Source organism: Belonocnema kinseyi, chromosome 5 (assembly GCF_010883055.1).
Source record: "Belonocnema kinseyi isolate 2016_QV_RU_SX_M_011 chromosome 5, B_treatae_v1, whole genome shotgun sequence".
Taxonomy (NCBI): Eukaryota; Metazoa; Arthropoda; class Insecta; order Hymenoptera; family Cynipidae; genus Belonocnema; species Belonocnema kinseyi.
Window position 1 is genome coordinate 114,515,215 of NC_046661.1, and position 21,767 is coordinate 114,536,981.

At 30.5% G+C, this 21,767-nt stretch overlaps 1 protein-coding gene across 1 annotated transcript in view; it reads right to left on the reverse strand.

Annotated features, from left to right (window-relative positions):
* Nucleotides 1-21,767, reverse strand: part of LOC117172547 (acetylcholinesterase) — a 477,961-nt gene that overhangs the window by 151,224 nt on the left and 304,970 nt on the right. Inside the window, exon 3 of the mRNA XM_033360594.1 lies at nucleotides 16,281-16,433. Within this exon, the coding sequence (XP_033216485.1) occupies nucleotides 16,281-16,433 (153 nt within the window). The remainder of the gene's footprint in view (nucleotides 1-16,280; nucleotides 16,434-21,767) is intronic.

Genomic DNA, 21,767 nt, shown 5'->3' on the forward strand with positions numbered 1-21,767 from the left:
GCTCAGAACAATAAATTAAAGAAATTTTAATTGTGTCAGTCCGTTCATAAAATATTCGATGTTAAAAATGTTACAAGACTAATATTCTATCCTTTAAACATTAATGGTTAGTGAAACTGGCAAAATTAGTCTTGTAAAAATTATAGAATTTCAAAAATAAAGTTTACAGTCATTTTGACATAATATTCTTGTTAAACATTAATGTATCGTGTACTTCTATTTCTTTTTTACATTCTCATCATTTATGATCGAGAAAGTATTAGAATTGTCGGAAATTTGACATCACACTCTTTCAACGGATCTCCATGTTTCGAAACCCCCTGAATCTGAAAATCAGGTTTTCATGATGGCGTCTGTCCGTCCGTCCGTCCGTAAACACGATAACTCTCGAAAAAATGTACGAATCAAATCCATCTTTGGCAAACTTTTTCTATGTCCTAAAAGAAAGGACGAGTTCGTTAACCAGCCATTTTGATAAATATTCAAAAAGTGAGCGCATTTTTACAATTTTTGAGACTACTTTTTTCTGAATTTCAAAATTCCATGTACGGATATTTATAGTATTGAAAAGAACAAAAAATTTATCCTAATGACTTTTTTCGATAAAAAGAAAATTCTCAGAGTAATAGCGTTTTCAAAAATTTGTTAAACAGCCGAAAAATAATGGAAAATAAAAAATTCTATTTTGTAGACAAACTATGTAGGATGCAAAAAAAGATAAATTAACAAAAATGGTTATCCCAAAAAAGATCTACAACTTCGTTAAGAATCACTTCTTGATAGGACGCGTACTTTTTGTTTTATTCGTGAAAAATAACGTTGAAACAAGTAAAATAAAAAAAAATTTGTGGAAAAACGACGAAAGTTACGAGAAAAAAATCCAACAAAACCTGTTTACAAATGTCTGTCGGAAATTGAGCGCGCAGCGCGAGTGTCACGATGAGAATGTGTACGTCAAAGCCTACAGAGCTTTGAGAAACTTTATCTTTTATACTTTATTAAGTAGACAATTCAGAATATGAAGACGCATAGAAATACTGCCATCTAAAAGAGATTTTTTTGATAAAGTTTTTTTCAAGCATTCCAAATGCAAATAATAAATATCCGAGCGCGAGGTGCGAGATTCAACCGTCGCGCGCCCTAGGCACGCTCAAACTTGCGAGCGAAGCGAGCGCGCGATGAGAATGTGCCCGCGAAGCGGGCAGATTTTTTGGTTTTAAAATTAATTTTTTTTGTTGAGAATTTAATTATTATGTTGAAAACTTGATAATTTTGTTAAAAATTAAACTCTGATTGAAAATTGAACTATTTTGTTAAAAATTTGCTTTTATTTAGTTGAAGTAGCAATTATGATATTGAAATTAATTTTTTGTTTAAAAAAGATCTGCTCATTTTGCTCCGCTGGGAATCGAACCACAGAACTTCTGATTGCAGGTCAGGTGCTTTCCTATAAAGCTACTAGAGAGATCGAGAGAAGAATACTTTTGCAGAAATACACGAATTATTATGCCAGGTGTTACAAGTCAAATTTTAAGTGAATGTGTATTATTATTAGAGAACAGAAGAATTTATTAACATCTATGCAGACTAGATGTAACTATAAATTACATTTTTTTTTTAAATGAGATTTTTTCTACAAAAAATCTGCTTCTTCCGCTCCGCTGGGAATCGAACCACAGAACTTCCCGTTGCCGGTCGGGTGTTTTCGTATTTAGGTAACACAGAAAAAAATCTCAGAAAAAATTTCACAAAAAAATGCATAACTCTATCTAATCTGTATAGACGTTAAGCAATTCTGTTATTCTCTATTGATAATACAGATTCCTTGAAAAATTTTACTTGTAACACTTGGAATAATAAAGCATATTTCTGAAAAAGGATTCTTCTCTCGATATTTCTTGTAGCTTAATGGGAAAGCACCCGACTGGCTTGGCAATCGGAAGTTCTGTGGTTCAATTCCTAGGGGAGCGAAAGGAGATCTTTTTTCAGAAAAAATGTAATTTGAAAAAAAATTAATTCATAGCTCCATCTAGTCTATATAGACGTTAAGAAAATATATTATTCTCCCATGATAATATAGATTGTTTGAAAACTATAACATTTCTCGTTGATAATTCCTCTGTTTGTTGAAAATTCACCTATTTTGTTAAAAAATGTATCTTTTTTGGTTAAAAATGGAAATATTTGGTTGAAGGATGAATTGAGTTGCCTAAAAAATCCTGTGTTTGTTTGAAGATTTATAATTTTGTTTGAAAATATGTTTCTTCGGTTGAAAATTTGTCTTTTTCTTGTGGTTAATAATTAATGTCATGAAATGAAATTTTAACTATTCCAGTAGAAGGTTCATCATATTAGTAGAAAATTAATTTTTTTAGTTAAAAGTTGAACTACGTTCTTAAACTTTGACGTTTTAAAATTGAAAATTAAACTACTTGGGTAGAAGTTGAACTAATTTGTTGAAAATTATTTTGATGTTAGAAGGTTTCTCAATTTGGTTGAAAAATCACCTATTTTGTTGAAAATCGGTTTACTGTTTTTGTCTCAAAATTAATCTTTCTAACTGACATTTTAACCTTTATTAAGTTAAATTTAACTTTCTTATTTTTTATTCAAAATTGACCTTTCGGTTGAAAGTTCGTTTTTTTGGTTTAAAATGCATTTTTTTTGGTAGAAATATTATATACATATATTTATATATGTGTTTTTTAAGCAATTATTACATTTTTTGTTGAAAATAATCTTTAAAGCGTAATAAGTTAATAACTCAAATGCATGGTTAAAAAATCAACTATTTGTTTAACAATTTAATTATTTGGTTATAAAATAAACTACTTTGTTAAGAATTTATTTATTTCGTTGAAAATTTGGTTTTATTTTGTCGAAATAGCAAGTATTACATTTTTTGTTGTGAATTCCTCTTTCAGCTGCAAATTTGACATTTTTTGCGAAAAATTCGTCTTTTTGGCTTAAAAATGTAACTACTTACAAGTTTTTCTTGAAAATATTGTATTTAATAAATTTTAAATATTTAGACAATGTGTTTTACAATAAAGATGAAATACTCGAAGAGAAACTATCTTTTGGTGCCATTAACTCATTTTAGCTACAAAAGTGAGATACCACCCTATGGTTTGAGGATCACGAATTATTTTATTTTTTTTATGAAACATTCCTTGCTTAAAATTTTACAAGATAAAAATGCTGGTATTTGAATGTTAATAGTTAAGGGAAAAAATTGTTTCGTCAAAAATTATGGAAAAACCCAGGAATATTAAAAGTTAAGTTTTTCGGTCATCCTGAGAATAATAAAAGGTTGTTTATTACAAATTGAATTTCATAAAGCAACTGCATTCTGTTCTTAAGTAGATTATAAATTTATAAATTGAAAGAAAAGCCTTCATCTCATTGAGATGTACAACACTCGTCTCTGACGACACAAAGCGAAAACTATGACAAAGTTACGGGGAACCGGATATAATTAAATCTACTATCTACGAGAGCTGCATGATAAGAAGTCCTTGCAATTAAATTGCAGGACAATGGAGAATCGAGAAATACAAAGACAAAGACAATTTCGAAAGAAGGGGAAAAAGAAAAATGAGGAAAAATAGCGAAAACAAGGAAAAAGATATGGAAATTAACTCTAGGATAAGAAAGAATAGAGAATTTCTTAGTGAAATATGAGTTGCAATCGATGAGTAACACCCAAATCCTTTAAGAGCAAATTCTCTTGGCTATTTGCCAATCTTCTTTATCCTACTTCACATCTTTATTCGACGGTATAATAATGACTTCTCTGAAATCTCGGATCTGATTTGAAATTTAAAAATTATCAAGCAGATTGTATGTTAAGCGGCCTCTGATGATAATTTCGATATTTTCGATAATACGGTGGATGTTTAATGGAAAATATATCGCGATTTCAAAGCTTTTATATTACATGCTTAACATACCAACCCTCACATTGCGTTTAACATATTTTTAATGTTGAATATTTTACTGGTCTTAAGCCAATATCATAGAAAATATTTTATATGTATTTAAAAGACTGCGGGCATACCCCTATTTTTCTTATATCAGTGTTTATAGTTATGTAAGGAGTAGTGTTAAATCCATTTAAGATACCATATTGTATAATTTAAAAATATTAAAACGAATTAGAAAAAAAATAAAATAAACTGATTAAGATACATATAGAGGGGGTTTCATTTTTTAAACAGTGGTTGCGAGATCTTTTATAATAAAATATACAAACCCCAGTTTTAGGATTAATACTTGTATGTATATTATTAAGGTCTCCTTTCATTCTCATATGTTACAAATTATGTATTTTACAATGAATATGAATATGTTATAAATCCAAATTAATAGGACGCGTGGCTTTCGTTTTTTCGTAAAAAAACAACATTACGAATCAAAAAATTAAATTTTTGGACAAACAACAAAAGCTGAGAAAAAACTAATAAAACAAAAGTTGTTTGACCAAAATAGAGCTAAACATTTAATGATGATCATTTGTGGACAGGATGCGTAGTTTTTGTTTTATTAGTAAAAACAACATTAAACATAAAAAAATGTAATTCTTCAACAAACAACACAGGCTATAAAAAATGAATAGATAAAAGTTGCTTATCCAAAGAAGATTTACATATTTCTTATTAGTAATTTTTGATAGGACATGTAGTTTTGGTTTTAATCATCAAAAAATAACATTTTGGATAATTTTTTTTTTTGAAAAACGATGCAACGTACGAAAAAGAATTAATTGACAAAAGCTGCTAATGCAAAAAGGATCTAAAACTTTGTTATTAATATTTTTATATAGTACGACAATATTTTCTCTCAATCGTAACCAATAAAATAAAAAATAAAAAAATAAATGTTTGGAAAAACGAAACAAGAGACGACAAAAATAAAAAGACAAAAGTTGTTTAATGAAAAAAGATCTACACATTTGTTATACACTTTCGTTACAAAAATATGTGGATGATAAAAAATTATTTTTTTTTTAAAGAAGGACACAAGCTATAATACCATTTTATTGAACAGAATTTCTCGCCTAAATTAGATGCACAAATTTGCTTAGAACCACTTTACGCTAGGATGCGTATTTTTTACGAGTATATAATCGTAAAAAATAATACTGAAAATAACGAAATGAAATTTATGGAAAAAAGACACATGTTGCAAGAAAATGTATGATAACAAAATTGTTGTTTATAGAATACGCACTTTTTTAAATTATAAAAACAAGATAATGAAAATACTGGTATCATTATCAATGCATATTTTTTTGGGGAGCTGAGAATAATAATTTGTACAAAATAAGTATCATTTTTGACGAAGTCAAGTGCAAAGCAAGAGATACGTGATGAGGAAGTGTTCATTAAAGCCGAAGGAGATTTTTCACAAAAGAGAATTCACAATCACCGAACTAAAATTGTAGATGATTTGACCTTTAAGTTTAAAATGTTTTAAGCAAAAATGTAGAGGAAATACAAAGATCAGGCGAGTAGTACGATATAAAAATATAATCGAGCGCGAAGCGCCAGAACCAAGAGTGCGATTTCTTTAAAATTAAAAACCACTTTCAAATGAATCGTAGAATAGAAAGAAATCATCAAGAAGACGTAAGAGAAGAATGGCATCAGTAGTACATGTCGAACAATAGAAGTGTTAAAGATAATAAATTTGTATTTATGTATTTCCTGATTATACCTTTAAAAATATTTTTTAAAAGGGTAAAAAGAGCAATAGCAACCGTCAATGAAATAGAAAATGAAAGATCAAAGATTTCATCTTTTTTTACTTTTATATTAAATAACAAATTAAAATTCATTTTCGATCAAATTGAAAATCAGTTCCTGAAGTCCTCGCGGGAGGCAGTTGATTTTAAATAAATAAAAGTTAATTACAGATTGAACTAAATATATTTTAAGTCAATTTAAAGCAGTTTTCTTAAATTCTAATACATTATAACGTAACTGCCAGTTCAAGTAAATTCAATGAAATTTAAGTTCATTTCTGCTTATTGAAAAAAAAATTAATTGCGTTAAATTTACATTAAATTATATTAAATTTAAATATCATTCTAACCAATTAAAATTTAAGCATGCTAATTAAAATTGATTTACGTTTAATTAAAAACAATGACTTGTAAATTCCACTGTGATCTAAGTAAATGTTACTAATTCAGGAAACAAAATAAAATAGTAGTAAATAAAAGTGACTTGAACTAAACTAAAATTGAATTCTGGAAATGCAACTCAATTATGGAAATTTTAATTAAATTAGACAATTTTTGATAAATCTTGATACAACTTACTAGCACCTAGAAATATAAAAAAATGAAACTAGAGTTCATTAACTTCAAAATTTTGATCTTCTTAATCACCAAATATTGAAATATTAAGACATCGAAATAAGAATTAAGTTCGTATAGTTTTTTTATGAACTTGAATTACAAAATAATTCCTTTACTATAACTTCAATAAAAAGTGAACTACATTTGACTTTATCGCAAAATCACCTGCTTCCTTTAAAGATTACAATTTTTCTGCCACATGTGAGGTATAAAATTTCAGTAGCAGTTATCTGATAGAATATCTCGTAAAGCTTTATGAGCGTTAATTCCTTTCTTCTCCTATCTTTATTATCTGCATTGAGAAAATGATCCCCGATAAATTGAAAGCCAATAGAAAAAAATGATCTCATTCCAGGAAAGCTCTTCGACGATATTCGTTTCATTTGCCGATTATGTCAAGTTCGTGTGGAGGGTTGCGCTCGCCAAATCGTAACGGGCTTGAACACATAACAGCTTATAGCCACCGCAAAATCGATTTTTTACCATCGTCCACCCTACGATAAGCATTTGCCAATTTTATAGAGGCCTATCGACACCGATTCGAATGAAATATCACGAAACTAACAGTTGACAACTTCCTAGAAGGATTGGAAATATTTCAACTGAAATTGATTGATTTCTATTAAGGACATGTGAACTTTGCTATATGAATATTTAGTTTCCCACATATTTTATTTACAATTTTTTATTTTTCAGGAAAATATTAGTATTTAGACGTCTACGTGATAAAGATTTATTTTTAGCTGCTATTATTTTTTTTTTTATTAGAAATTGTGAATAAGAAGTGTGGGAAACAAAATTCCTTATATACTGAAATATCACATGCCCATCAATAAATTTAAGCTGATCAATTATCCCCCTCCCATACTTTTCTACGTCCACTCCCACTCCATTCGCATAATTCGGCTCCCCTCCCATAATTGTCCTCCTACCACGTTCTATACTTACTTTCCCTTTGCCTGCTATTCCTCCCTTTGATTTCCTCTTGACTATCCCAAAAACTTCCTACTTCTCTATCCTCTTCTTCACCTTTCCGTCCCCTCTTGCCAACTACCCCATCTCTCTTCTCTCTATATTGCTTTCCCCCACTTCCCCTTCTTTCCCACGCTTACGCCATTTTCCGTCACTTCCCATACTTCCGCACGTAGTCTATCGTAGCTATTTTCTAGACCCCACCTTTACCCCGAGAAAAACATAAGGTTTTTTTATAAGAAACATTTCCTAAACAAAATTATTTTTAAAAACAAAGTTTAACATTTTTATTTATATAAGTCATCAGATTGAATAAAAGGTGAGACTAGCCATGCCTGTAAATCATCTATTACAGGCAAACAATTTTCTTCAGTTTTTTGATAATCGAGTTGAGAAGTGTATACAGAATGAAAGTATATGAATGTATTACCACGTACCGCAGACGAACCCCCCGTTTCCCCCATGTGGCTCACTGTTATTTTTTAGTGACCCCACCCCCTGGACAGGCCACGTAGTTTATGGACAACCCCTTAAAAGTAGAGTATTCTGAGAGTACAAAATTAAATAAAATAGCGTAACCTACGTCGCTGAAAATGCAAATTGAATCGTAAAATCAACTTTGACGCCTTTTACATAATCCGACGATTTGAAATCATTTTTCTCGAATGTCGAAAACGTCCATTTAGCTTTTACCTTTCATCTACATTCACAATTTTATTTGAGGTCCCGACGGTATCGCCTGGCGCGTTTTTCAATTTTTCCTCAGCTGCGAAATGCAATTTGCGTCTCGGGGTGGAAACTCTATAAATCCTGGATAACCGAGATTATGTACAATTAAAGTTTGAATAGAGGGAGCCAAGCTCTTTTGTAACAAACGAGTTCTGTTATTAATACGACCTGAGCGTGGCTTGCATACAAATGTGAATTATAATTTAGGGTATGTTTGAAATGTTTCAGTTTTCTATGCATACGTCTTTTGCATCGGGTATGACTGAGAAGGGTGTGAAGAGAGAAACAAGAAATTATAATCTTGAATCTGAACGTGGAAAAGAGAGGGATGTAAATGCGTATTTCATCAGAAAGATTTATTTTTTGTATACTTTTTATACCTGTTTCTGTTACTACTTTACTCTTGCCCTTTTATATTCTTATATATGCCCTTCTCCCTCCTCTCTCCACCAATTCTTATTTTGCGCCCCTTCCTTTCTCCTATACCCTTAGCATTTTTTCCTTTCCTGTCTCTGTACTATCTGCTACTCCATTCTCCCTAAAAAAACCTGATTTTGTGCCATCTTGCGATTTACTAAACCACTCTCCATTTTAAAAACCTAGCCCTCTCCTTTTTACTCGTAATACGTGATTTTTAAACTTGAAACTTTCAAATATCTCGAAAAATAGGCACTCTATGAAAAAGTGTTTCAAATCAAAATTTAATCACTCTGAGAAGTACATACACTGATGTTAAAATCGGTCCCCCCACATCGACCCCTGGGGGTGGGACTGGGGGCAAGTCATTTCGAGGTAGATGGCGCTGTAACCGACGAAATTCAATTTTTCTTCATTTTACTGTTACTGATAACGCACGCTTACGATTCTACAATACTCGAAATTAGTCTTAAAACAAACTACTACTTTTAGCGTAACCCAGGAACAACGACGTGCACGGAGCAGTTTTCTGTTCCCATCGGGGTGCTTAATTAACGTGAGTCCCCTCGCCTCTCACAATTCAAGGTACTCAGGGAATCATATTTTAATTAAAGTAAGTGCGAAAAATGATGACCTTCGGCTTCAATCGTTTTTCTTTGTACACTTTGTCTTTCAGATAGCCTCACAAAAAGAAAGCTGGTGAAGTAAGATCTAGTGATCTTGCAGGCCAATTTACAGGACCGTATCTACCAATCCAGCGACCATTGAAATCACGATCAAGAACGTCTCGTGCTATCGCTGAATAGTGTGCCGGACAACCATCATGCTGAAACCACATGTTCTGCCGATAAGTTTGTTGCCAATTATTCCACACCATACGTTGACAGAAGCCACGAAGCCACTGCGGATTTTCAATACTCCAGTAGTGCATGTTATGTTGATTAACTATTACATGGTTTGTAAAAGACGACTCATCAGAGAATAATACATAACGAAAAAAGTTAGAATTTTTATAAAATGACGCACTTGACACAATTCTATTTGGAAAACACTGAGCGATAGAGATTGACAGCATTATCAAGATTTCTTTCAGCTTCTCCATACACCAGAACCATTTCAATTTTTTCTGGCACGGTTAGATATTCTATTGTAAAGTAGTATTCGGAATAACCTTTGATCTAACTAAAATGAATTTTGTCTTAAATGTATTTTTTCTAAGTCATTGTATTTAAGGGAAGAAAAAAGTAAACACTTTCGTAATATTTCAATAGCCTCCGCTGACCTTAATCTAGAATAATGCCAGAGCTAAAATTTGGGAATATTCAGGAAACACTTTTAATGTAAGCGTACTACTTAATAATTACTTCTAAAAAACGGGCATACGTTTTTGAATGTTTTTCAAATGTGTGGGATGTATTTTTTTATGTACGAGTTTTTATTGCACTCGTTCAATGATTCTGTAGCGATTTCAAAAATTCTTTCATTCCGTGATTAGTCATGTCACAATAAAAATGGTGTATTTTTTATTGTTAATGTATTGCAGAATTATAAGTGAGCATTCTCAGTAACAGTTATTGTTGGCCAGATACTGGTAGATTAAAATTTAGACAAACAAATTGAAAACTTTAGTTTCATATCGTTATTTCACAGTGAAAACATTGGAACTTCTAATACTTTTAGGCAAAGAAAGGAACAGTTTAAATTTTCACCGAAGCCCGAACTTCAAAACTTTCTAAATAATTCTCTGTTGCTCCTAGGAGGTTGGAAATGTTCTCCATGGAAGGAGATTTGTTGGCTTTTGTTCTATTTCCTTTTAAAAATAGATTAAAATTTTACGTTCTACACTACTTAACCAACTGTTACTTATCTTTCGATAGCTTTCTGTCTTTGCTAGAAAAAGTTGAGAGTTTGTATGTCAAAATTGAGTTAAAATATTTTCAGTAATGTAGGCCACTTTTGACCGGACCGTAACAAATTGAGATTTAGACTCACAAATTAGAAATCTATTTATATCGCAATTCCATGATATATACAATAGAACGTCTAAACATTTAAGGCCAAACAAAAGAAAAGTTTAAATTCCCATCCAAACCCACACTTTCTAACAAAAATTTCTGTTGCTTCGAGGAGGTTGTAATTTTCCTCGTTTTAAGGAGATTCTTGGTATATCGAGCTATTTGCTTTTGGTCATTGATTAAAATTTTATTTTGTACGCCACTCAACCAACATTCATTTATTTTTTTATAGCTTGCTGTTTTCAATAGAAGAAATTTAAAGTTTGCATGGCAAAATGAATTTAAACATTTTCAGTAGTATAGATAGTTTTTGACCAGGCACTGGCAGATTACAATTTAGGCATAACATATTTATTTCGCACTCGATAATATATTTATTTTGCACTCGATAATATATTTATTTCGCACTCGATAATATATTTATTTCGCGCTTCGCGCTCGATAATCTATTTACTTCGCTCTACGCCACAAGCCTTTTGTAACTAAAGGTGAAAGCATTGAACACAGTAATTTGTTAATTGCGAATTTTCTTTTGTTAAAGCTCTTTCGGCTTTACCGAACACATTCTCATCACGTATCTCGTGCTTCGTACTCGAGTTTGTCCCTGAAAGTGTATATCATTTCCATAAATGTATATTATTACGATTCATAACATGCATTGGTATTGACACATAGTTTCGGTATCTAGTTAAAAAAATGCGCATTCTTTAAAAAAATTTTGTTATGAAACATTTTATTGCAACTTCTGGCATTTTTTCATAAACTGAATTTTCTCATTTCCAATGTTGTTTCTATGATTAAAACCATACACATACGGTCTACAAGCAGCCTTACCGTTTTTTAAATGATATATTATATCTCTAACCATAGAGACCCAGACTTTGTCAGTTGAATTTTGTATAGCATCATGTTCTACATCGCATTTGTGGTACTTTATTGCTTCATCTTCTAATGATTCACTAAAAAAATCTCTCATAGCTACTAGCGTTGAGAGTCTAGTTACAACAACAGTCCCAAGAAACTTCGATTAATGAGGGGGGAGGGGTAGTTTCAACCGAGAGTCATAGCAGGCTGGTGTTTTATGCTGAGAAGGTCACCAATCTTTAGCAGCGTTGTGTTAGATATATATTTTTTTAAAACAAATTTACATATTTTAGAGTCTTTGAAAAACTATAAAACTGTTGAATGAAAAAATGTAATTTTTGGATTATCCATTATTTTTTATGCTCTCAAAATTTGAAGTTTCGAATTTTCCAAGAAAACTCAACAAGTTGTTAGAATAGTCCGGTAGGGCATGAAAAAATAAATATTTTTCTTCTCTTCACTTTTCTCATATCATGTGTTATTCGGCTTAAGATGTTGATTTTCGTGTGTTTTTTGGATTTTTCTAAGTTGTATTTTGTAGCCAGTTGCTCAAATATGGCACGCCAAGCGAGACTCGAGTACGGCACGATTTGTTTTGACCAAAAATTAGTTAGACATTATTCATCTTTCTGAATGTGAACATGAATGTGAGCTCGAGAAAATGGAGTTTTGATAATAAAATTAAATTCAAACACTTTTAGTAGTATGGGTCATATGAAAGAGGGTGAAGGGATTACGGGTAAGAATGAAAGATGAGAAAAGATCTCATTAGTGGTAGAGGGTGGGACGGGGTGTTCTCATGGAAGAAATGCGATTATGGTTTAGTGAAGATAAGAGGGAGAGGTATATATGAAAGTGAGTAAGCATGATGGCAGAGGAGGTTGTATCAAGGGCTATAAAATGGGAGAGGGTGGCGAGAACGAAATATGGGACACTAATTGAAAGAAGTAGAGGAAAGGCAATACATTATTAACGGAAAAAGCAGAATTGTGTGATAAATTCGCAGGGAGGGGCATATATTACAGTGGTTAAGAGGAAGAACGGTTAAGTATTGAAGAGGATACATTTGTGGTGAGGAGTATGTAGAAGAGTAGGTAATAAAGAGATGGGCTAAGCGTTGATGATCACAAAAAGGAAAGTTATGACCAAAGGTGAGTAAGAGTGAGGTTGGAGTCTGTGATATGGAGCGACGTCGGCGATACTTTGTGAAGGACAATTTTGAAGGAGTGACGTAGAAGAGGAAGGGGAAGAAATGTGTGAGATGGGACAATAGTTTGAAATAAGATAAGAGTTGGGATTAGATATACCAAGTGAAAAGATAAATTAAAAAGTGTCTATCAGAAGGGGTATAATAGTGGAGTGTGATGAATTCAGGGGAGGAGTATACAGTAGAGTGGAGGGGCTCGAAATGGGGTTTGAAACTAAAAGGAGTTTGATGGGTTCGGTATTTTTAAAATAGTATTATACCGATTGAGGGAGGGGCTGGTAGTATGAGAGTAGGTAATAATTGGGTATGATGAGTGGGTGGGTAGTGGTATACAGAAGAGGGAGTGAGGGTAACTTGGGGAAGGCAAAGTGAGTGTGGAAGTGAGACCAATTTATCTCGCTTGAAATCTAAAATTAAAGAAAAAAGTGCCAATTAAAATCGCCTATATATGTTCATGGTTTTGAAAAATCAAGCAAGCAAGAGTAGATTTAAAGCAGCAACTTTTAAGGGAAGGAATATTTACTTAAATTAGCGCGATAAAACGGGGGAACTGAGTTTCGTTTTAATTAACGTCCTCATTGTGAGGACAACCAATGGGAAAGCTTCTCTCGTACCAAAACCGCGTCTGGTCCACATTGCCTTAACGGCTCTTTTGCTACGAGCAATTTCGAGCATAAATGCAGTTACTATTCAAGCAATCCCCTCAGAAGCGAAACTACTCCAGGCTAACGACAACAAGTGAAGTGATGAGTGACATGAGCGAAAACGCGGTCAATCCAGAAATTGGAATTACTTGAAATAAATTCTAGTCACTGAAATCAAGAATTTTGTTAAAACAAGGGAAAATTAGTACGAGGTGAAAAGAAAAACTTTTCAGGTCATAATATTGATAAATAATGAATAAGTGGAAAAAGTATTACTTATTATTAAAATCTGGTTTTTGAATTCATTTAATAAACGACTAAAAAAACTAAACATACAAACATAATATTTTCCAAACTTCAGAACACAAAATGTTCTTAAAACAGAGAAAAGAGGGTAGTTTTTCACAAAAATAGAAGCATAATTGAATTTTTAATAAAAAGATATACTTTCATTAACCTTGAAAAAGCTGATTCATTTTTAACTAAACCAAAAAAATGCAATAAAAGCTTGGAGTCTTCAAGTGAAAAATTCCAATATTTTAACAAACAGTTAAACTTTAAACCCCAAAGGGCGAATTTTCATTTTAAAAAGACAATTTCAATTTTAAACAAAATAGTGTATTGTTTAATAAAGCAATTACATATGACGCAAATTAATTTCATTTTCAACCAAATTAGAAAAAAAATTAATTTTTCACACAGAAGTTCAACTTTCAATGAAGTGGTTGAATTTATAACAAAAGTAGATAATATCCGACAAAAAATATAATAGTTGATATTGCTACAAAAAAATCATTTTTAATCGAAAATAGTTGAATTTTCGTACCAAAATGACGATTTTTTAAGGAGAGTTGAATTTTCAACCGAAGTAAAGGGTGTTTGGTGTGCACGATTGGGCAGTATCTGGATCGAGTTATATCTCTTCCTCTCTTTTACTTTTCCCTTTTACCATTTTCCCTTTCCCCTTTCTTAATCTACCTTTACCACTTTGCTATTGCCATTTACCGTTTCCCCTTTTCTTTACTGTTTTCATGCTTACCTCTTTCTCATTTTTTCCGTCCCTTTTCCTTTTCTTCATTTCGTTTACCATTCCCCCTTTCAACATTTTTCCATTTCCCCACTCCCTTTACCTTTCTTCTTATTTCTAGTCTTCCCTTTCCCGTTTTATTTTTCATTTTTCCTATTTTCCCATTTTCCGCTTCCCCTTTTCCCATTTCATCTTTCCCCTCTCATCTTTTCTCCTTACCTTCATTTTCCTCCCCATTCCTTTATACCTTTTCTATTTTTTCCCTTTTTCGTTTACTTTTTCCTTCTTTTTCCTTTCGTAAATATGTTATGATGAAAGAGTTCAAAGAAAAGCCACTTCAATTTACATCATATGGTGTTACCACATCTGCGGCTTCAACCTCAAGGGAGGTGGAACAAAAACGATTTTTCAGTTAAACTGTTGAATATCCAAACTAAAAAAGCAGATTCTTTAGAAAATCGATAAATTTTCAACCAAAAATAAAAATTTTTAATTTGCAGTTAAAAAGTTATTTTAACACCAAAAAAATTTTGCAACAACAGAGGTCGATCCTAAAATAAGAAAATGAATTTTTGAACAAAATAAAGTTTAATTTTTAAATGTGTTGATGAAGTTTCAATCAAGAAGAAGAATTTTATAAAAGAGGCAAATTTAATACAAAATATATACATTTTCAACCAATTTGTTTAAATTTTTAACTAGATACGATTATTTTTTAAACAAAAATAGAATATGTACTTAAATTTTTGAATATAAAAAGTTATTTTTTACAATAAAAAAAAATTTTGCAACAAAATAATTGTATTCTCCACCAAAAGAAATTAATTTTTAACCAAACCAAAAAAGAAACAAAGAAGATCAAATTTGTCAGAAAGAGATGAATTTTCAAATTCTCTCATTTTCACTCAAAAAGATAAATGAAAAACAAAACAGTTGCATTTTTATGAAAAATCCCTAAAAATAAAACCAAGAATTAAACGATCAAGTTTGGACGACCACCATTAAATGTTCATTTAAAATTTAAAAAAAAAAGATAGAATTGTCCTGAAACAGAAAACAAAAAAATTAATTTTTTCTAACAAAAATAACGAAGAGAAAAGGGAAATGAGAAGGTCCCCAAATAAATCCCCTTCATTCTCATATTTTTGTTATAAAAACTACATTTTTTCCTTTTCTTTTTCAGGATAATTTTTATCATTTTTTAAATTTCAATAGAAAGATTTTGATTTTAATCTTATTTGAATTTCTTTAATTTTAGTTGAATTTTGATCTAAATAATGAAATCTTAAACAATGAATCCATGAATCTTCAAGCAAAAAATGCATTTGAACTAAATAGATGAATTCGTAAGAAAAAATATGAATTTTCAGGAAAAAATGTGAATTTAAAAAAATATATTTTCTAAAAAAAGTAGTTTTTGCAATAAAGTAAATATATATACAACCAAACTGTTGAATTTTAAATTAAAAATGATTATATTTCAAACCCCTAATGTAATAGATAAATTTTTGGTCCGAAAAATTAGAAAAATCAGAAAAATTAAAATTATTCATAAAGTAGTTCAATATTCACACCAGTAAAATGAAATTTTAATAAAATAGTTCAACCAAGTAGTACAATTATCAATCAAAAATATGAATTTCCAATAAAAAATGTAATAGTTGAATTTTAAGTTAAGAAATATATTTTCAACTAAAGGAAAACGAATTTACAACTAAATTGTAAAATTTTGAACCAAATAGTTTAATTTTTAACACACAGAGAGTTAATAAATTACAAAATAGGGAAGGCTGATGTGTGCACACGTAAGTGCGTGAGCTTCATGAATGAAAAATAATTCTTATAAAAAGTAGCTGGCTTTAATTCACTTACATACGTTACACGAGACCTAACGAGGCCAGGCATGTATTTCTTTGGATATGAGCCCTTTTGAACGTGTCTAACGACGCGTATCTATACCCTATTCATTAATCGAAATCGTCCTATGTCAAAAGGACGGTGATTGTCTTAAAGATTGGGTGAAGAATATAAATTTAAATACCTGTGTGAAAAAATAATAGTAGACTTTCATGCCACGATCTGCAAAGAGTTGGGCGAAATGGGTCGAAGGGCAGATGAAGAAATAATCACCAACTGCATCTGCTACCATTCTCTGGTACATGTATTCGTCCTTCAGATTATCCCAGTCTGTATACTGAATAAATAAATATTAAAATTGGTTAATTAAGTAAGGATTGCTCATAATTAAATGGAAAAAAGTTTAATTATAATACAGAAATGGAAAGATGATAAAGTAAAGTTAAGTAAAGTTAAGTAAAAAAGTAAAGTAGTAAAGTTAGGAAAAGTAAGAAGCTTTAAATATTTGGGATATACCTTGCAAAGAAATGGAGGCATTAGGAATAGAAAAAAAGGTGAGAAAATCATTGAAGGAGGGAAATTTAGTTATCTTATACGCTGTTATTGCCAGCATTAGGTTATGGAGCAGAGACATTTGGATGAAAGGAAAAAAGGGATTAAGAGATCACAAGAAATGTATGTTGGATGTTAGGGTTAGACGGAAGGACGTTGCGGTATATAAGCAGAGAAAAAACGTAAAGGTTAAATTAAGTACTTGAGTGGGAAAGAGGGCATGGTATTTAGAGACGAAACAATGAAAGGATAATGAAGGGGAGTAAGCGAAAAAGTACTTGAGAGAGGTAGGAGAAAGAAAAAGGAGGATGATAGAATTAATGAGATGGAAAGAAGAAAGGAGGGAGTTCTTCATTGCTAAATATATAGAAATAGAGAATGGAGTATCTTATGAAGAATTCTAGAGAAGAAACATGGAATGACAATCAATAGTGGCGGATCTCTGAGGAATCATAATAGAATGAATGGTATAAGATAAAACAATATGAAGGACTACCAAAGTATTTAGAAAATAGATATAGAGAGAGAAGGTTGGCTAGAACAGCAAAAATTAGATTCGAAAATTAGGTAAGGGAAGGATCATTATTTTGGGATTATTAAAAGTTAATTGAGGTTCTAGATACAATAATTGATGTAAATAGCTGTTAATATTTATAAATAGTAAGGATACGATAATATAAAATATGTAGCTAGTAATAATGTAAGAAACGGGGGTCATGTAAACCAATAAAAAAAGCGTCAGAGTATAAAAAAAAAAGTCAAAAAGTAAAACTTTCTTCGATCGTCCCAAAGACAAAAACCGAGAAACATACGTTCCTTTTCCCGGCCATATTGTTGATTCTCGCGCTTCGCGCTCGATAATATATTTATGTCGCGCTCCGCGCTCGGTTTTTGTATTACCCTCCACATTTTTTTTCCTGATCCTAATAGGACACTGCTGTGGTTGTTTAATCATTTTCCCTTTTTAAAGAATATATATATGTATATTAAATTATATCAAATGCTGTAATTCAAACCCCTCATAAACTACTATTTTTTCAAAATTTTCGAAAAGTATATAACTTTTCTAATTTCCATCACAATTAAAAATGTTATTTAGATAATTTGCAAGTCTTTTACCCATCTATAAGAAACTTTGACAAAAAATTCTAAAATTTGGAAATTTTGAAAATGCGCTCATTTTTTAAATTGTGGGCTAATCAAAAAATACGGCTAGAATAGTTTTAAAATATATTTGGTATCTTCTGAAAATTTTGAATGAAATTTTTGGATCTATGCAAAAAAAAATTTTTTCTATTTTTTGAAAATTTTCAAATTTTTGAAAATTATATAACTTTTCTAATTTCCATCGAAATAAAAAAATTTATTTAGATAATTTGCAAGTCTTTTACCCATCTATGAGAAACTTTGACAAAAATTTATAAAATTTGAAGAAACAAAAATTTCAAAATTTTGAAAATGCTATCAATTTTTTAATTTTGGTTAGAAATGTCTGATTAACGAACTTAACCTTAATTTTGGGGACCTTCAGAAGCATATTGAATGCAGACTCGATTAGACAAATCCTTAAAAAGTTAGCGTGACTATGACATTCAAATAACCATACATACAGACATACAGACATACAGACATACAGATAGGCAGACAGACACCGACAAAATTTTATGATTTTCGGATTCTGTGCGTGCCGAAACGTAAAGATCCGTTAAAAACCAAAGATCGAAAATTTGGACGATTACATTGCACTCTCATGAATGAGAATTTAAAAATAAAACTCAAGGTTAGGAATGTGAGTTATGAGTTGTGATTTAGGAGTTCCTCTTATTTTCCCTTCTTGGAAAAAGTACGACAAGCGGACGGATGGACACTCGACTATTCAACCAAAAAGATGAATTTTCAACTAAAATAATGAATATTTAACGAATAGAAAAAATTTTCAAGATTAAGTGTTCAACTTGCAACCAAGTAGTTGAATTTTTTAACAAAAACATAAATTTGTAAGCAGCAAGATTAATTTTCAACCAAAAAAAAAAACTGGATTAGTATTTACATTTTCAGAGAAAAACATTATTAATTAATAAAAAAAAACGAATTTTTAACAAAACAGTTAAATTTTCAACAAATAAGATGAATTTGATGAATAAGATGAGATGAATCTTCAACCAAGCAACAGAATATTAATAGAATAGATTAAATTTCAACGAACTGTCTTTTAAATGAAATAAATTGTTTTGCATATGCTATGGACGAACTTGTTTACTGCAAAATTAAAAATAAATTTGTTAGGAAGTATTTGAAATTGATATAATCCCAAATTTAAAAGGAATCTGTTTTAAAGCGTCTTATTTTGGAATGTCTTGCATTTATGTTTACGATTATTAAAAAATGAATCCCAACCTTAATAAAAGGAGAGAAAGTTGAAAAATCCATCAAAATTATGAATTTTAGTTATAATGTGTATTTTTCAAAATTAAGGGGAAAAATGGGATTAATTAACAACGAAGAAGCACTTCTCTGCGCCTTAGAGTCAGTATAAAATATTTATTAAGAGTTGAACTTTAGACGGTTGCTATCAGGAAAATCTAATCCAGAGCTTACTGAAGCTACAGCAAAGTTAGCTGATTCTATAAAATAGGATGTAATCGCTCGCTTGTCATTTATTTCTCAGTGTTCTTTCGCAATGTTTTCCTCAGCTCAGGGAAATTCTTTTTTTTTCTAAGATTTGCTCCTTTTTCCGTCTGGCTCAAGGATCAGCCCAAGTAACGGGACCTCGGGTCGAGTCAAAGGCCTGATTAGTTTTCCGAGGAGATCCGCTGCTTCCGTGTCTACACCCGCTTTTGTCTTTGCTATTAATTTTAAGTTAAAGCAGAACCAGTTTACCAACATATATAAACTCCTGTAAACTGTGTAAGTGAGTACACTCGAAAGTCTTGGATGCAGCTTCCTTTTTTAATCTTAACTTTTCACATTGTTTAAAAGAAAGTTTTTGATTTATTAAATAGTCATTCGATTGTTTTCAGATAGATATTTATAATAAGCTTATTTACTTTAAATCGAATTGAAAATTAACTGTTTCATCTTAAGGGGCCATCCATAAACTACACCTCTCAGTTAAGCGGAGGGAGAGGCGAATTACGAAAAATATACGAGTGACAACAGGAGCACTGGAGGGGGAGGGGGAGGGGGGGGGTCCGCGGAAGAACCATTTGGAAATTAGATAATACTTAATATATTTCCTGGTGAGAAATTTAACAAAGTTTTTCCATTTTTTGAAAGTTAAGCCCACAAAGGTACAGTTCAATGATAGCATATTAGGTTTATACAGAGATTTTTCCATATTCTCCTTTTTACACCCTTTTATTATTTTGCTTAATTTCAATGGTTGAAAATGCATTTTGTTTATTATAAATTCAACTATTTGGTTGTTCGTTAATGTACTTTGCTAATAATTCGTCTTCTGCGGTAGCAAAATTATCTACTTGGTTAAAAGATCATCTTGTTGGGTGAAAATTTAACTATGTGGTTAAATTTTGTACTTCTTTGATAAAACTTTCCTTTTCTTAAATTGCTAATTTTCGTTTTTGTTCAAAATTTGTTTTTGTTGATGTTGAGAATTTATTTTTCAGCTAAAAATGTAGTTATTGCATTTATGTTAGAAATTTGATATTTTTTATTGAAAACTCCGCATCTTTTCCAGTTGAAAATTCCACTATTTGGTTAAATATGTATTTTTTGTAATGAAATTAATCTTCTTGCTTGAAAATTGATTCTTTTTTGGTTCAAAGTTTTACTGTTGGGTTGAAAATTAATTTATGTTAGATGAAGATTCAACCATTTTCTCAAGGATTTTACTTTTTTTGCTTAAAAATTTAACAATTTTGTTGAAATTCCATAAACTTTGTTGAAAATTAACTTTTTCGCTGAAAATTCATATTTTTCGTATCATATAAACTACTACAATCGTATTAAATATTATATGTTCTGTTTAGAATTAATCTTTTTTATTTTGAAAATCAACTACTTGTTTCAAATTTGAACTACTTTCTAACAAATACTTTTTCTGGTTTAGATTTATTATTTTAGTTGAAAACTAAACTATTTGATTATAAATCAACTTTTATGGTGAAAATCCATTTTTTTGTGTCGAAAATTTAACTTTTTTGTAGAAAATTAGGCTTTCGGCGTGAAAATTGAACAATTTTGCTAAAATTTCTTGCAGATTTTTGTTTGTTGAAAACTAACTTTTTAATTAAAAAATTAATATTTTTTGCTTAAAATTCAGCTATTTTAGTAGGAAATTTAACGATTTGTTATGCATTTATTTGAAAATTAACTACTTGGTGAAAAATTAACTTATTTTAAAAGCATATCTTTGCATTAAAAATTTCACTGTTAACATAGTCTTCAAGACTTCAAAATGTATATATGTAATTCGTTAGAAATGTGTCTTTTTGTGAGAACATTAATTTTTTTGGTGAAAAATTATTGTTTTCAGTTGCACATTTAGCTGTTTGGTTAAAAGTTACTCTTTTTTGATTGAGAATTCCAGCCCTTGATTGATATTGAAAGTTCTTTGTTAAAAACTTGTGTATTTTTTTATTCATCTCTTTGGTTTCAAATTTAACTATCTCTGTGAAACTTCGTTTCTTGGTTGAAAATTCATCTTTGTAGGATAAAAATTCATCTATTTGGTTGGTAATGCCACTATTTTTGGATATCTTTCATTTGAAGGTTCGATTATTTGGTTAAAAATGTATTTTAGTATAGGTTGAAAATTCAAGTATTTTGTCAAAAATTTAATTATTTTCAAAAAAATGTAATTATTTTGTTTTAAATTCAAACATTTTGTTAAAATCATATATTTTGTTCAAAAATGTAACTATTTTGTAAAAAAGTTGTATGTGTGTATTAAAAATTTATCTTTTATGGTAGAAAAGTTACCTTTTTCCGTTAAAAATTAACTTTTTTGCAGAAAATTTAACTATTTTGTTAAAAGTTCAATATATTTCGGCTTGAAATCTGAGCAATTTGAATCGCGTTAAGCTAATTTATAGTTTTCTGATAGGGGAAAGAATATTTGTAATAAAGAGGGGCAGGTGGACTACAAGGCGGTCGGGGG